The sequence below is a fragment of the Coffea eugenioides genome, chromosome 5 (assembly GCF_003713205.1).
Source record: "Coffea eugenioides isolate CCC68of chromosome 5, Ceug_1.0, whole genome shotgun sequence".
Lineage (NCBI taxonomy): Eukaryota > Viridiplantae > Streptophyta > Magnoliopsida > Gentianales > Rubiaceae > Coffea > Coffea eugenioides.
The window spans coordinates 46,289,848-46,306,391 of NC_040039.1; the positions used below are offsets into that span (position 1 = coordinate 46,289,848).

A 16,544-nucleotide genomic window follows, 5' to 3' on the forward strand; every position below is an offset into this window, starting at 1 on the left:
CTAGTTCCATATATCAAAACTGAAAACCAAAACTTGCAATTGGAGTTGACAACACCACACAAATGTAGACAGAAGATGGATCTCACTAGCCGTTTTTTGATCGAACAGAAGTCAAATCTCTCCTGCACTCGAGGTACATGCTCAAGAATCTTTTAATGGCTTTCAACCTGAATAGTTGCAAGTTCATTGGGAGCTTGCAAATTTTGCAGTTCATAAAAAATGATACTTAGATTCTTCTTTTTCTCCCCCCATATTGGTGACTGTAAATAAATTCTCTTCTTTCCTTTTCTTTTTCTAGCCCTTGTTCGATTTATCAGGTTTATAAATAACTAACTCTCTATTAATTGGACGACTGATTCAACAAAGGCACTTTGGCCTCGCGCATTTGCAGTTAGAACATTAATAAGTATAGTTTATGGTCATTGGTCATTGTCCTTCAATTTTATATTGCCCAAGAAATGCGCGTCTTGATGAATGCTTTCAGAACTTCTAGAGATGGGATCCTAATTTCATACATTGCGACTGACGATGCTATTGATGATAAGACACTTTGGATTTGGTCAAAAATCCCTTCAATTCAATTGGTGGAAACAAAACATGAACCTTTATATATATATATATTCCTTTTTTTCCCCTAAAAATTGGGGACTTAATGTTGGGGGAGAATCGATGTAAAGCTCATGTTCTCGAATTCGAGATCCTCCACATGAATATTCGCAAAGAAGAAAAAATAAGGAAAAAATTCAAACCATAAAATTTAAAAATAGAAAAAAGATATAAAGGCCTCTATAATTTATTTAGATGTTAAAAACGCAGAAAATTCATTTCATAAATTCATACAAGCAAAAAAAACCGCATTTATCAGTCAAATGTCAATGAATGATATGAGATGAGATGATGACTAAGTTATGGAAGATTCTAAATCGGATTCAAAATTCAATTAGAGGTTAGCCGAATTGAATTGCGAAGGAATCTTCAAAGGTCTCTCTATCCCATATTCCCATTTCCTGTTGCTGCCTGCACTTTTTCAACTTCTATCCGATCAAGGCACAATAACAAAAGATCAAGGGTCCTAAAAGGTCTCATGCATATCTCAACTGTCAACTCTTTTTTTGTTTTTTTTAATCGCCAACTTTTGTTTTAACTCTATCCTGCATTAGGGAAGAGGCCAATTGAATCAAGGTTTTTTCTTTTTCTTTTTTAGAGTTAAAGTAAAGGGGGAAGATTTCACGTCTAGACCAAATCAATGTATTACTGCAAGCCTTCGGCAAGTGCAGAGATTTGAACTCCTGAACTGCAGTTGGACCTGCACCTTGGTTAACTCGCAGAAATTTGAATTCCTGACCTGCATCTTGGTTAACTCTCAACTATTTATATCGCCATTTTCCCCCCCTTTTGTTTATGAAGAAAGAAAATGCCATTTTCCTTAAAACTCAGTCTGATTCCTTTTGGTCAAAGACCAGCACCGTTGGCATTTCTCCACATCTAGAGCAAAATTAGCTGTACAAAATTGATAAGGCCTTTCGGCCAATATTCTTGCCGTTCATCTGTCCAGAAAGTCGTAAAGAAGTTTTGTGATTATCTTCATAAGTTATAGGCTTACTATTGTGTAATGCTAATGCACACCCGATATCGTGCAATTAATTGTTTTGATGGTAAGAAAATGAAAGAAAAAATTTGAAAGAAGAAAGAAATCAGAAATTATGAGAAGAAGTCAAAGATAATAGAGAACTTCTTTGTGGATAAGTGGTGGAGAAGTATAAGTGGCCGGGTAGCAGTTGTGGGAAAAAAAAGGGAAATATTATTTATACTCCCCTTTTTGTTATTTGCACTCTCATTATCATTTTTATTATATAGTTTTCATTTATTAGATTATATTGTATAACAAATGATGGGATTGCAAAGAACAAAATATGGAGTGCAAATAACATTTCCCAAAGAGCGGATAAAGTTGTTTCGATTATCTTATTAAACTTTAGTATATCTTTTTTGATGATTTTGGAACCATCATACAGTTAATAATACAAGAAATTTTAGAAAGTTACACTGTGTTATATAGTTCATGCATGAGGGTCAAGTCACAATGCCCTTTCAGCAAGAACCATTACACTTCGTGGTTAAATTTTTTTTTTTTTCTTAGTTCAAAAGATGAATTATGCGTCCTGCCAATTATTACATACAATGAGTGAGTGAAACTAATTTCTTGCTTCATATTGAGCAAAGGGACCATGTCAATTGTAGGTTTGGCCCAGTTTTGCTGGTGACGCCACTAGCAATGTTGGACCACGGGTTTGGTCATCACCATCCACCATGGCTAGTAATTTTTTTTTGGATAAGATAAAATATTTCATTCCATGAAATCTGCGTCAACGACAGAAAATATAGTGAAAATATCACGGATACAACTAATCTAAATAATTACTAGATTTAATGACGGAAAATACATTGAACATTATCGCAGATACAACTAATCTAAGAAATCACGGGATTTAATGGCAGAAAATACATTGAACATTATCGTACATACAACTAATCTATAAAATCATTGAACATATATCACAGATACAACTAATCTAAAATATCGCTACATTATCTGAAAAATCACTACATTATCTAAAGATCACTAGAGGTAATAGATCTAGCAAATAACAAAGATTATCTAGTTTGGGAGGTTTGTTAGACTGAGATAACCATCCTGAGAGATGAGAATTGAGACGAGATCTCCAAGGAGATGCTTGCAATCAAATCTCCAACTGTGATTGATGAATGCAAGATTAAAATTTTGCAATTGTAATCTAATTTCAAGAGTATCAATCACATCATGATTTAGATACCATAAAAGGATAAGTTAAACACATGTACATGCCAATTGGAAAGTTTCTTTCATGCAAATTATTTACAGCTTCAATGGCAATTCAGTGGATGCATGTATCTATGCGAATCCTTAATGCACCGAATTTCTTCTTTCTTTTTTATTTTTCTGCTAACTTGTAGGATTTGGAGCCTTTCGAACCAAACGAAATAACAGCCACAAAATTCGAGTCAATGTGTAATACTACAACAATACAAGTTCTTATACGGTGAAATTCTATAGGAGCCCTTCAAGATGTAGAGTTTCTTTAAGCAAAAGACTTTTAAATCACACCTTATTCCGAGTTAGCAGAAGAGTATTATTCCAAATGATAACGGTTGTCTCCTCCTACTTTATCTCTCTCTTGATATAAAAGAAACATAAAAAAAAAAAAAAAAAAAACCAATGCCAGCAGCAAAGCAAAGCAAAACAGAACACTTTAAATAGACTGGGGCTACATAGGAAGTGCAAAGGAGAAAGAAGAGGAAGTAAAGGGGCGCCAAACAAAGGGAGCAACATCAAAGGGAGGCACAATGAGAGCTAGTGCTTCAACCATTTACTTCATCTCACTTCTTTTATCATTGCTTCTTAGTCCCACTTTTGCTATCAAAAAGGTCAGCATATAATTACTTGACAGCCTTCTTCAATAATTCAATTACTATACTATCAGTGCCTTGTTTTTTCTTTTTCAGTCGAAGTAACATGGTTTTTGTTTTGTTTTTCATGTGTACTTAGTCTTATGTGGTGTACTTGGGAGCTCATTCTCGCAGACCAGAAGTCTCATCCATCGACTGTGATAGAGTAACAGATTCCCATTATTCGTTTCTTGGATCATTTTTGGGGAGGTATAACGAAATCTATATGCATGTACATATTCCAAATCCTCTGCTTTTTCTTGTTTTTGCTCGAGATTCAGTGACTAATATACTTTTCATGCTTGGACTTCAAACAATAACAGTAAAGAGAAGGCGCAAGAGGCAATTTTCTACTCCTACACGAGACATATTAATGGTTTTGCTGCAATACTTGATGATGCAGAAGCTGCTGAGATATCTAGTAAGCAATTTGGATTAGTGGTTCTTCTCAATTTCTCTGGGCTGTTTTATCTTTAGTTCGTGTTCGTAACCGTTGACATCATATTTTCCTCTTTGAGTACAGAACATCCAGAAGTTATATCAGTGTTCCTGAATAAAGGAAAGAAATTACACACCACCAGGTCGTGGGAATTTCTGGGGCTTGAGCATGATGGCAAAATTCATCCCAGTTCACTATGGAAGAGGGCAAGATTTGGTGAAGGCACCATTATTGGCAATCTTGACACTGGTGAGTTTGGCTAGGTCCAATCCTACTTATTTGGCATTCTTTTTGGAGTAAAGCAATGTTGATCAATTCAGCATTGCGATTCAGTTAACTGCAGATTGTAAGTTTTGCATATTTCATCTAGGAGAACTGTTAGTATTTTGCAGATTCAGTATAAAGTATCCAGCCTTTTCCTTCAGTCTCTTCAGTTTACTGTTGATATACTGATTCTCCTACAAGTAGGCATAGAAGTTCTTTTTGGCTTTTTTATGTAGTGCAAGCAAGAAAGTTGGCAATTGATAACTTGTATCCGGATCATTGACTTGATGATTTAACCGGATCATTGACTTGATGATTTAAGATAAATCCTTTTTATGTCACACTTAAAACTGTTGTAATTTGTAATGACAAACATAAAAGGTTAGGACTTAGGAGTCCTAAAAATAAGCAATAGTAAATGATTTATTGATTTTTCAAGATCTCGCTGGGGTGCTGGCATGACCAACCACTTTCGCACAAGACAAAAAGTTTATCTAATTGAGGCAGTCGTTATTAAACATTGGTTGACCAATTGCCTAGCTTGAAAGATTTTTTTATTTGTAAGTGTTGATGTACTTGATTGATTTTCAGTGGCTGCAGTCTCTTCTTTCCCCTACAGCACCCGGGGCTCTGCATGATGTTTGCAATATACTTTTGTCTTCTTTTAGGAAAGTAGGACCGATACCACTTAAAAATTTGGTATCTATTCAAAACAGTCATCGAAGTTGTAACTCTGCATTCACTGCAAAATAGTATTTTGACAGTTTAATTGGTGGCATTCTAACTCCTAGACAATGCAATTGTATGCCGTATTACCATAGAGAAAAAACACAATATTTGACAATGGCATCTTGGAATGAAGTAGCAGAAGCTTCCCAGCTGTGAAGTTGTAGCTTGGAATGAAGTAATTTGTTGCATGCAATTTATCACTCTGTGGCACGAAAACTTCTGACCATGGTTACCCTGCTTTGAAAGAATTCTGTTATTATCATATTACAGCACAAAACCATCCGAGCATCCTCAAATTTGTTAGTAGAAAATTGTTCCTTGGACAAATGAAGATGCAAATGTGGGCATTTTAGTCCATAAAGTTTATCTAATATCTTCATACGGCCAACAAGATAGCAACAATAAGCATATTTTCGTAACTGATTGGGCTATTTGTGTGCTGTTGTTTGGCTGGGAAATTCTCCACTCAAATACCAACCAATGCTAATGAAAATTTTTAAGTTATTCTGGCAAATCAGAATTCAAATTGGAAATTTATTTTCGTAAAAATTTGAAGAGAAGTGGTGAAGGATGGCTCCTAGTGTAAAACTTACAAGAATTGCATTTGCCAGGTGACGGATGGCTCCTAGTGTTAAACTCCTAGTGTTATTCTGGTTTTCTCCACTCTTACTAGATCCCTTTATGTGATTGAACCAGGTGTATGGCCAGAATCAAAGAGCTTCAGTGATGATGGGTATGGTCCGATTCCAGTGAAGTGGAAAGGAACTTGTCAAAATGGAGAAGATGAAACATTTCACTGCAATAGGTAATATTTGTGTCTATATCTGTTGCAGCTCTTCTTTTTCTTGTCACTGTTTACAGTTATTCTGCATATGCATGAAAAGGTTTACAAGTTCAACTAATAGTCATGGGTGGTTGATTATACTTGTGAAATATTCAAGTATTGGAGGTCGATGAGAATAGCATATATCTCTACCTTGATTTTTGGGGAGTGCAGCTATATGGACATAACTCCTATCATGGGTTTTCTCAAATTCCTTGAGAAACTTATTGAATTTCTGAAACAGTTTTAATAATGCTATGCTTCAATTTAAGATTGGGGCTTGAAGAAAGTGTCCTTAACTTTTACCGCTTAGTGGCAGAAGTCACAATGTCAACTAACAGAGCAGATAACCAGATTTAGCGTCCATACTGCTGTGCAGATTTATGCAATTTAAAGTTTCCTTGTTCTTGTTTTTGTCCTAGAATTTGTAGAAGTGCGAGGAACCTGTAGAGTTTTGGGATTGAAAAAAAAAAAAACTCAAATTTTCAACTTCAGAAAGGCTTTTTTGCCCTAACATGTGACAGAATGAGAATATCATAGGCATCAGCCTACTTGAGCATAAGATAAACTTCTAGAATGCATAAGAAACTGATGTGCTTTAATTAACACGGTTACCTGTTATGTCCGAAGGAAACTCATTGGGGCAAGATACTTCAACAAAGGATATGCTAGTGCAGTAGGAAAGCTCAATTCCACTTTCAACTCACCACGAGATGGAGAAGGCCATGGATCCCATACCTTATCAACAGCTGGTGGCAATTTTGTAGTTGGAGCAAATGTATTTGGATACGGAAATGGAACAGCAAAAGGTGGATCACCAAGAGCTCGAGTCGCAGCTTACAAGGTCTGCTGGCCTCCAGTGTCAAATAATGAGTGCTTTGATGCAGATATTTTGGCTGGCTTTGATATGGCTATCCACGATGGTGTTGATGTGATTTCAGTATCACTTGGAGGAGACCCTGTTCCCTATTTCAATGACAGCATTGCAATTGGCTCCTTTCATGCTGTTAAGCATGGTATTGTAGTGATCTGCTCAGCTGGCAATTCTGGACCTACTCCTGCTTCTGTTTCCAATGTTGCACCCTGGCAGATCACAGTTGCCGCAAGCACCATGGATCGACACTTTCCGAGTTATGTTGTTCTTGGCAACAATATGCGCTTCAGTGTGAGCTTTTTCTTCTTTACTTCCATTTTCTAGTATTGGTAATTTTTTCTAGGCCTATGTAGTACAATGCAATTCCTGTAATTTTTTTCTCTGTAGGGAGAAAGCCTTTCACAAGAAGCATTGCCAGATAAGAAGTTCTTTCCAATTGTTGCTGCCAAATCTGTTAAAGCTGCTCATGCATCAGATAAAGACGCGTAAGCATGGGATATCTATGTTTAATAACTTGTTCGCAATCCCAATGTGCGCTGTAGTTCCCTCAAAGAACTAATGTGACTACAATATTTGGTATCTGACGCGTCCTTGCAGTGAGCTTTGTAAGGCTGGAACACTAGATCCTAGTAAAGCAAAGGGGAAGATCTTGGTCTGCCTGCGGGGAGATAATGCAAGGGTTGACAAGGGCCAGCAGGCTGCGGCAGTTGGTGCCGCGGGAATGGTTCTCGCCAATGATGAACTTTCTGGGAATGAAATTATTGCCGATCCTCATGTTCTTCCTGCATCACATATCAATTACACTGATGGACTTGCTGTATTCTCTTATGTCTATTCTTCAAGGTAAGAAGACATCCAATCAGGAACTAAACAATCTCCATATTAGTTTGGTTGAAATCCAAGGACAGAATACCAACTAAAATAAGGAAAATAAGCTATTCCAATGTAACAATGAACTCTAAACCAAATAAAGATGGTTTTTTGTTTCCTTTTCTTTTTTACTTCAATCAGAAGGAACATAATGTTGTTCAAAAGGCTGAAAGCTGGGATCATATTTGTAGTTCACATATTCTTTGTTTCTCCATTTTTTGTTTACTTTGCTGAATGTTTTAGTATCTTACAGATCTCCAAAGGCTTACATTACACATCCAACAACTGAATTGGGCACGAAGCCTGCCCCATTTATGGCAGCATTTTCATCCAAGGGACCTAACTCTATTACGCCAGAGCTTCTCAAGGTTATTCTAGATACTCGGATGGCTTTTTCTTGTTCATCTGATTCTTGAAACTGTGATATGATTTGCAACTCATTTGTTCTTCACTTAACAAAGTTTCTTCTTTCTGCAACATCAGCCTGATATCACGGCACCAGGAGTCAGTGTGATTGCTGCTTTCACCGAAGCACAAGGGCCAACAAGTGAAGGTTTTGATAAGCGTCGAGTTCTCTTTAATTCAGAGTCAGGCACCTCAATGTCATGTCCTCATGTTTCTGGCATTGTTGGCCTCCTAAAAACTCTTCATCCAGATTGGAGTCCTGCCGCAATCCAGTCTGCAATCATGACAAGTGGTAAGACCTCATCAAATTAAAACTGCAATGCAATACATTCAGAGCATGCACTTTCCAAGTACATGCATTTTAACATTGCCGTCAAATTCTATCTTACAGCAAGATCAAGGGATAATGCTTTTGAGCCAATAATAAATGCATCTTATGTCAAGGCTTCACCATTCAGCTATGGAGCAGGACATATTCGGCCAAACCGTGCAGCGGATCCTGGACTGGTTTATGATCTAACAGCCAATGATTACCTGACTTTTCTATGTTCACTAGGCTACAACGAAAGCCAGATTGCATTGTTCACCCAAGCCCCCAAGAAATGCCCCAAGCCAATTAGTCTACTAGATTTGAATTACCCCTCAATCACAGTTCCAAAACTTCGTGGTTCAATCACAGTGACTAGAACTCTGAAGAATGTAGGTGCTCCGGCAACTTACACTGCCAAAATTGTCAGCCCTCCTGGAGTTTCGGTCGATATTCAACCAAAATCACTTACATTTGCAAGAATTGGTGAAGAGAAAAGCTTCAAACTTACCCTGCAGTTAAAGAAACCAGGTGCTGCCAGAGATTATGTGTTTGGGAGGTTGGCATGGTCTGATGGGAAACACTTTGTAAGAAGTCCCATTGTAGTTAAGGCATCATACTAAAAATTTTCTCAAATTCTTAAGATACTCTTATTCATTTAGCCTACATTTGATTGATCCGCCACTTTCGAACAGTTTTTTTCTTTAAAATCAAAGAGATAGAATTAGATGATCGTTTCTGACCCTTGATTTTTTTGCTGTTTCTTGCTTGAGGCATATGTGTAAGGACTTTGATTTCATTCAATTGTTACTAATGTCATGGTGATTTGCAATTTTACGAGGATATGAAGACCCAAGCAATTAAATTTCTTTTCCTTTGTTCTTATTTTGTAGATAATAGATGAGGCAGTGTCTCAATTTTCACACAAGTATTCGACCAAAATTTGAGTGTTTTTGGCAGTGGATTTCAACTGAAAATCCAACAAAATAAACCATATTCCCAAGCATTCCTCTTGGTTCCACAACTTCGAAAAAGCTCCTCAAATACTCTCGATTGTCTTTTCAAAGGTGTTTGAGTTGGAACCACACACCCCTATATTTGTATCAAGAACTCTAGTCTCAAAAGATTTTTGTCACTTGCAGCCAGCAAAAGCAACGAAATGTTGTATTGCTATGTACGAGGAATACAAAAAAGGAATAAAATTAAAATAAAAGAAGAAGAAAACTCTACAAAATTTAGTACTTCATTGGATCCAACTAAAAGCATCGATTTCCAAGAAATGGATTTCTTTTCTGCTCGTACAACAAGATACGATTCGTGGGCTTTTTCAGTGAAATTTTTCAACCGTGATATGATTGTAATTTTGTGCCTTAAACCGACTCGGTAACTTCTTCTTGGAGTGAAATCACCAAAAGCAAAGCAAAGCCTTCATATGGAGACCAAAGCCTCATCTGGAACAGTTAGATATATTCAGTGTCAAACCTCTTCTGAACTCTACATACGGGTATGCCATTGGTTCTTCACCATCTTCAACACTCCACCTATACATATCAAAACCACTTCGTATACACTATTAGGGATTAAACTCACACAGATATGGTAAAAAAGAGGCCAAAATTTTGCATCTATTGGGCTATAATACCTTTAAACAATATGACAAAATTATGGGAGTGCATTTCGTTTTCATAAAAAAACTTGTATAGAACTTTTGTTTTTCAACCCTCTAATATATCGTGGATGCTTATGACACATAGTGCATGCATGATTTCGCATCCGTAAAGAAATATATAAACTAAGAAAAAACTTGAAGTTAAACAAGTAATAATTGATTATTTAAAGAGTAATCATCCTTAGATTATTTCGATTATTTAAATAGTAATCATCCTTAGATTATATACAGTGTCAGTGTATAGAAAATTAATCCTTGTTTAAAATACATACAATTAATTACCTGTAGTTTTGTATAAGGTGGTGGAGGAAAAATGCGACCTCAACCTTTCCAAGTTCAGATCCGGGACAACAACGAGACCCCCCACCGAAGGGTGTAAATTTCTTGCAGGTTTGATCTTCATCCTGGAAGGGATGGCCACTCATAATTCTCAGTTCTCAGATGTATACATGCCCTACAAAAGAAGAAGTTTTTTCTTTTTCTTTTTCTTTTTTTCTTGGAATTCTTTAACCTTAATTTCACAACAAAACCATTCTCAGGATAATTCGATATTAATGACATAATGGTGAGCATAAAAAAACCACTACAACTAGATGTCAAAGAAAAGGTTTCTTTGTTTTCTTTTACCCTTTTTGGGTTGTCAAAGAACAGTACTTCATAGTAGTTGTGATAAGAAACTGAAATAAACTATAAACTTGTATAGTGCCAAATTAAAAAAAAAAAAAAAAAACACACACACACACATTTGTTTATGGGACATGAACAGGACCATTTTTTATTATCGAGTCTTGAGAAATATAATATGGAGTAGCAATTAATTACCAGCCATCTCCAAGGATTAAATTGGAAAGCGTTGGCATGGATTGAAGGGTCCAAGTGAACTGCGCTAAAAATAGGTAGGACCTTCCAACCGGCTGGAATTACATAATCTACAGAAACAAATATATGAAAAAAGAGAGTTGAGTGCTGAAAGGAAAGCATATGCACATTGCCAATAGCTCATGCATGCATAATTGGGGGGGGGGGGAAAGGAAAAAGCATTCTCTTGCTTTTGCAGCAGTTGTTTGTTTTTGTATATAGGTTCTGGACCATTAGAAGTGATCAATACTGACCTTTGAACTTGACATCTTTAAGAGCCTTTCGGTGGACAAATTTCACAATGTTTCCACTTCTCAGAGCTTCATTAATGACCTACAATCAGTCAAAGAACATATATATATTGCATAGTAAGTAACTATCATGGTTTGGACACACTCTTTTTATTTTTTTTTTCTCTTCTTTTTTTCCCTTAAATATGGTTTCCAGCTTCAAAGTGCATTTTTCTTTATAATGATCTGAAACTCATTGTAATTTTAGTCGGGCACATTTGGTGTGCTTGTATTTCTTTTAATTTTTTATGTACACTTCACATATGTATTTTTCTTGCTTTTTGTGTACATAAATAAAATCCACAAAATGCAAAATTCACGCGTACAAGAGATAAAATAAGTGTATATCAAAATATTTAACAAATACAATATTGGTACATAATCTGATCGCACCTGCCACAATTATACTTGCCCTGATTCGATAGTAATATATACTCCAATCTGTTTTCATCTTTTTTTAGCATTGTTTAATGAAGAGGTGGCCTTTTCAAAACTGTTCAAGAAGTTAAAAGGGTTGTTATGGAAGTTTTGGAGGGCAAAAACTAGTATGGTAAAGCTAGAGGAAAAGGTAGTTTTACTTTTGTAGCTAGCTACAAACGCATGTAATGTAAATAGTCATCCAGAGCACATATATATGAGGCTAGAGCGCTTACGTGCTGAGTGAAAACCATCTTCTTGTAGTCTTCCCAATTCAGGTATTCATCTTTGTCCTTCACTTTCCTTATGCCCTGGTGCTCTAGCTACATGTTTAATCATGAGAGCACAAAACTAAAAGCTATAACCATAAAATGTCAAATGCACGACAACTTTTATTAAAGACAGGAGTACAATAACGTTAATGCATGACTTGTTGTCAGTCAATGCTACCTTTAATTGTTTAAGTGCAACTTTGGATTGTGCAAGGAAGTAAACCACCATGGACGTTAGCAGGAATGTAGTTTCATAGCCGCCCAGTAGGGAATCTAGGACAAAGCTAACTTTTTCATCTTCAGATAAGGTATCAACACAAAGCAGTATCTCAAGGAAATCACTCCTTTTACTGCTACAATTTTCAGCACCAGCATTTCTCCTTCTTTCTTCTATTATTGTTTCGATAGTTGAAGAGATTCTACGTCTAGCCTGTAAAGATGTCACCACAAAAAGGTTGATCGCATGTGCATCTTTTCGCAACAAAAAGCAGAAAACCAATATTCAACTAATAGTAGTATTAATTAACGAGAGAGGTTTTCTTTTGCTGTTAATTGTTGGATAGAGTAAAGAGATCAATGTTGAGGGATCCGGAGAACCTGAACAGCTCTTGCATATGGAGTCCCCGGAATATACAGTGGAAACGAGATCAGCCCTCTCATGAAAGTAAGAAAATCTTGCAGAATCTGTGTAGTTCTTGGCTCATCTGGTGTTAAACCGAGAACTTGCTTCACTATTACATTGAATGCAAACTGTAAAGAATACATACAAAGGAAAGTAGCAAGATTAGATTCTCGAAATTCCTTGGGGTCAAAAAAGGTTGTAGACTGAGCAATTTCGACAGTGCGAGATTGTTGATATGTACCTTTCTAGCTTCATCACAGAAGATGACCTGTTCTTTCTTTTGCCATGAATTGAGTACCTGAATTGCTATTCTCTCAGCATCATTGAGAAACTCAGGTTTGGATTTGGTGGCGTTCACAAGTGAGAGGGCCACATTCCTGAGCTTCTTGTGCGTGTCATTGACAGCAACCAGCATTGATACCTTTCCAAGAATACCGTGGATGGGTTTTGGGTAGCTACACTGGAATAATTTATCTTCATTTTGTAGTACGAAATAGTTGAGTTCTTGGTCACATGAAACCACCGTGGGGGAGAAGAATAAATGGGATGTGAAAACTTTCCCGTACCTAAATATTCCAAGACCAATCCAAAACAAAGTCATGTGTACATATAATTAGGATGATGTAATAACTCATGAATCATGGTATAAAGATTCAAGAATCATGGTGAAGATTGTGTCACTTACCTAGAACAGTGTTCTTGAAGAAAAGATCCAATTGAGTTGGAAGGATGGGGCTTCAAAAAGGAAAGGGTTTCTCCAAGTATTGGCCACCCAAAGGACCCTTGAGGGACAAGGCCTTGCTTCGAGAATAAAGGCAAGAAATGATTCAAAATTATCCCAAACAGGACTCCCACCAAACCAAATAGCATGATAAACCAAAACCATCCTGCCATGGAGATCAACCTAACAAGTTTTGTGTTGAAAACCCACAAATGACCACTGTTATCTTATACTACTCGTTGCACCAAACATGGGCTAGCTCTCACTATTATATAGTATAAGGGAGAAGGATAGAGCTACAAGGTGAGAATGCTCTCTCTCTCTCTCTCTCTCTCTCTCTCTCTCTCTCTCTCCTTTTATTTTGCTTCGCTTTCTTAAAATAATAAAAGAAAGCAACTAGGCTTTTTACAGTCGGTGAAATCAATTTTGGTCAGAAGCATAGGAAATGTAAGAAGTAGTCCAGCTAGCCTAGGATCTAGCTAACCAGGGCTGTACTTATAATGATGCTAGGGTGCAGGATATGGGAAGAGGGAAAGGACGTTTTAGTAGTCATATTTTGATTAGTTCAAATATAAGCAATCGTATTAACAAAAAGAGATAGGCTGACAATAGATTCACATGCAAAAGTTCTTCAAGGATGTTGTTCCTGATATCAGCTCAAGGCTTGAACTGTAAAACAATGCTGACACTGCCTTATCACTGCGCGCATGCACACGGGCGGACTATGCATCTATACATAGAAGAAGTGCCAATGAAAAATAGGATAATTGAAAAGAAAATATCAAGCATACAAGATTGTCTTGTTCAATTAAATACTATATGTATGCTTAGATATCAAGATTTGCTACTAGAGTCAATAATTTGTTTAGGGCTGAATGTTTAGAAATATGACCACTTTTTTCTCAGAATCTAGCTAGTAAAAAATGTTAATGACTTAACGGGTCATCCCAAGTTTTCATCATTAGAAGAGCAGCAAAGGTGTAAGTTCGGAAGTGTCATGCCTATATTCTGCATCTAAATTTACGCTCATGAAACCATATAATATAGGTGTTAATCAAAGTTTAGTTGGTCCCATGAACACCTGAAGTAGATCAAATAGTAGATAACCACCAGACAAGATGTGCCCTCGGTGCTGGTTGCCCATAATAACTTGTCTGTAATATGGTCAAGTCTTGATTAGAACCAACCTTAATTGTCTATCTTCACAACAATTTCAACCTTGCATGCCCTTTCACTGTTTTCTAAAGAACAAAATCGATGTTCCATCTTTAACACAAACTCTTACTTACCAATTCATTTTGTCGAAAAGAAAATCCTTAATTTATTTGATTTCACTTTTTCACCATCACAAATGTTAAACGGTGCGCTAACTTTATTAGGAACAAGCAGACAAGCTTTCAAACTTTCAATCTCTTTGCATGGTTTTTTTGCATTTCTTTTCTCCCAGTCGTGATGTTTGTCTTCAAGTAGTTTTCAAAATATACAAACAAGGGTTAATTCCACTTTGTCCCCCCAAACATTGGATGATTACCCACTTAAGTCCCTAAACTTCAAAATGGGACACTTAACTCCCTAAACTTATAAATATCTCCCACTTAAGGAAAATTGTTAACAAATCTTGAATGCCGTTGGTGGTCGAAGTGTCCCATTTTATAAGGGTTTAGGGATTTAAGTGTCCCATTTTATAAGTTCAGGGACTTAAGTGGGAGGTATTTATAAGTTTAGGGAGTTAAGTGTCCCATTTTGAAGTTTAGGGACTTAAGTGGATAATCGTCCAAAGTTTGGGGGAACAAAGTGGAATTAACCCTACAAACAATAATCAAGAAACTTTTCCGTTTTAAGTTCAGACACGTTGATAGTTGACTTGGCTAGTCCCAATAAAAACTCTTGAAGAAAGGGAGACCATCTTTTCTTTGTCATTAGCATACCTATATTTCTGACAATCAACATGTTATCAAATGTTTAAATCCATAACATGGTCAATCCATTTCTCTTAAATTAAGTTGCTGATACTCATAGTTGGCTACATGGGATGTTTGTTGGTTTTAAAGGCTCTCCACTTTTTTTTTTTGGTGAAAACGGCGTAATACCCTAGTGGCTTACCCTTCTCAAGTGGGTGGAATTTTTTTATTTTAAAAATGATCAACTTTTTATACACTGACAGTGTAATGATTTTTTTTATATTAGCAGTTATATTGTATATATATGCTACATGTGTATGATTTAAATTTCAAAGTTGAATTCATGTTATATGGCATGATTTAAACCTGCTAGTGTACAAAAAATTGTATATTGACAGTGTATAAAAAAACTTAAAGGGATTTTTATACTGATCATGCAAGTTAATTCTATAAATATTTAGGAAGAGAAATTCCAATTCTTACGAGGGGAGAAGGGGTTAAGAAAGAGTTTGAGAGTTAAATTAAAACCTCATAGCTACCACATATTCATTTAAAGTTTTAAAATATCCATATAACTCTTTTACAGTATTATGTAAAGTCGAAAATAGATAGAAGCATCTCCAATTACAATGATTGATTAAGACACGCTCTAAAAGTAGGTGCAATGAAATTATAATATCCACTTAACCCTTCCTATATGTTGCATAAATATTCACTCAATCCTCATGTAGTTTTTCATCTATGTGAATAATTTTCCTATGGTTTTAAACAAATTGGTTAGACCCTTATTAAATTTAGTGCTTAAATAAGAGCAATACTGGCATTTCGACCAACGACGGTATAGGGACTATTTTTAGTCAAATTTTCACTTTATAAAATTACAAGAAAGTGATGTTGATAAATTAAAATCTTAGAGAGATCATGTGAAATCCTACATAAGCAGGGGAGGATTATAAGTGACATACCCTCTTTCCTTCCAAGTGATTTTTAGTAAAATTCCAAGAATATGTGTATCGATAAGTTTTGAAGGAGCAACTTGTGAGTACATAACCTCGAAAGAGAAGGGAAATGGCTGTGTTGGGGGATTCAATGGAAAGAAGTATAAGTGAGTCGAGTTTTCTCACTTACACTTTGAAAAAAAATCGGGAAGAGATGAGTTATGCGAAAAAACTAGACCCTTGCACATGCATGATTTAATTATGACGTCTTTCCTTTTTGATCTAATGTTTATTGGATGGATTTTATGTTGGCTCTTCATAAACCTAAATGTTTTCAACTTTCAAGTAGTCAAAAGTGAAACAAAAAAAAAAAGAAAAAGAAAAACCTGTTTGTCGAAGTAAACAAACAAAGAAGATCGCAGTATTTTGTATCGTAATTAACCGGCTTGGGACCAAACTATTGAGGGCAGTAAAGTTAGAAGCCTTAATTGCGACTTTAATTTTTTAAAACCAAATGCTTTATTAGATATTCCCAAATGAAATCAAATATTTTAGATTTCACATATTATTCCCAAAGATTTCACATATAAATTCACATAGACTCCAAAACACATTGAAGAAGATATTTTTTCTTGAAAAGAAAAAAAGATACCAAAAAT

The 16,544-nt window shown here is 36.0% G+C and overlaps 2 protein-coding genes across 3 annotated transcripts; one reads left to right on the forward strand and one right to left on the reverse strand.

The window, feature by feature from the left end:
* Positions 1-3,282: 3,282 nt before the first annotated feature.
* LOC113772407 (subtilisin-like protease SBT5.3) lies at positions 3,283-9,040 on the forward strand. The gene is made up of 11 exons (XM_027317001.1): positions 3,283-3,465; positions 3,587-3,696; positions 3,810-3,907; positions 4,010-4,174; positions 5,615-5,723; positions 6,372-6,906; positions 7,003-7,100; positions 7,213-7,458; positions 7,739-7,853; positions 7,969-8,182; positions 8,282-9,040. The coding sequence occupies exons 1-11, from the start codon at positions 3,385-3,387 to the stop codon at positions 8,818-8,820; spliced, it is 2,310 nt and encodes a 769-aa protein (XP_027172802.1). The 5' UTR covers positions 3,283-3,384; the 3' UTR covers positions 8,821-9,040.
* A 400-nt stretch (positions 9,041-9,440) lies between these two features.
* On the reverse strand, positions 9,441-13,244 carry LOC113772398 (cytochrome P450 724B1-like). Of its 2 annotated transcripts, XM_027316991.1 has the most exons (9): positions 13,011-13,244; positions 12,567-12,891; positions 12,301-12,453; positions 11,882-12,133; positions 11,668-11,754; positions 10,979-11,057; positions 10,689-10,795; positions 10,149-10,270; positions 9,441-9,738 (listed from the first exon to the last, which is right to left on the reverse strand). In XM_027316991.1, the coding sequence occupies exons 1-9, from the start codon at positions 13,217-13,219 to the stop codon at positions 9,645-9,647; spliced, it is 1,428 nt and encodes a 475-aa protein (XP_027172792.1). In that variant the 5' UTR covers positions 13,220-13,244; the 3' UTR covers positions 9,441-9,644. The 2 variants fall into 2 exon arrangements, with proteins under 2 accessions (XP_027172792.1, XP_027172793.1); XM_027316992.1 differs by lacking the exon at positions 9,441-9,738 and having other exon boundaries at positions 10,145-10,270.
* Positions 13,245-16,544: the final 3,300 nt, after the last annotated feature.

What these genes read in the sequence shown, in the direction of transcription:
- LOC113772407 (XM_027317001.1), top strand. Translation starts at nt 3,385, where the DNA reads ATGAGAGCTAGTGCTTCAACCATTTACTTCATCTCACTTCTTTTATCA. An exon ending in GCAACAATATGCGCTTCAGT is followed by an intron (nt 6,907 to 7,002) that starts GTGAGCTTTTTC and finishes TTTTCTCTGTAG; the next exon opens with GGAGAAAGCCTTTCACAAGA. An exon ending in GTCTGCAATCATGACAAGTG is followed by an intron (nt 8,183 to 8,281) that starts GTAAGACCTCAT and finishes TCTATCTTACAG; the next exon opens with CAAGATCAAGGGATAATGCT.
- LOC113772398 (XM_027316991.1), bottom strand. Translation starts at nt 13,219, where the DNA reads ATGGCAGGATGGTTTTGGTTTATCATGCTATTTGGTTTGGTGGGAGTC. An exon ending in TCTGTGATGAAGCTAGAAAG is followed by an intron (nt 12,454 to 12,566) that starts GTACATATCAAC and finishes TATTCTTTACAG; the next exon opens with TTTGCATTCAATGTAATAGT. An exon ending in TTAATCCTTGGAGATGGCTG is followed by an intron (nt 10,271 to 10,688) that starts GTAATTAATTGC and finishes CATCCCTTCCAG; the next exon opens with GATGAAGATCAAACCTGCAA.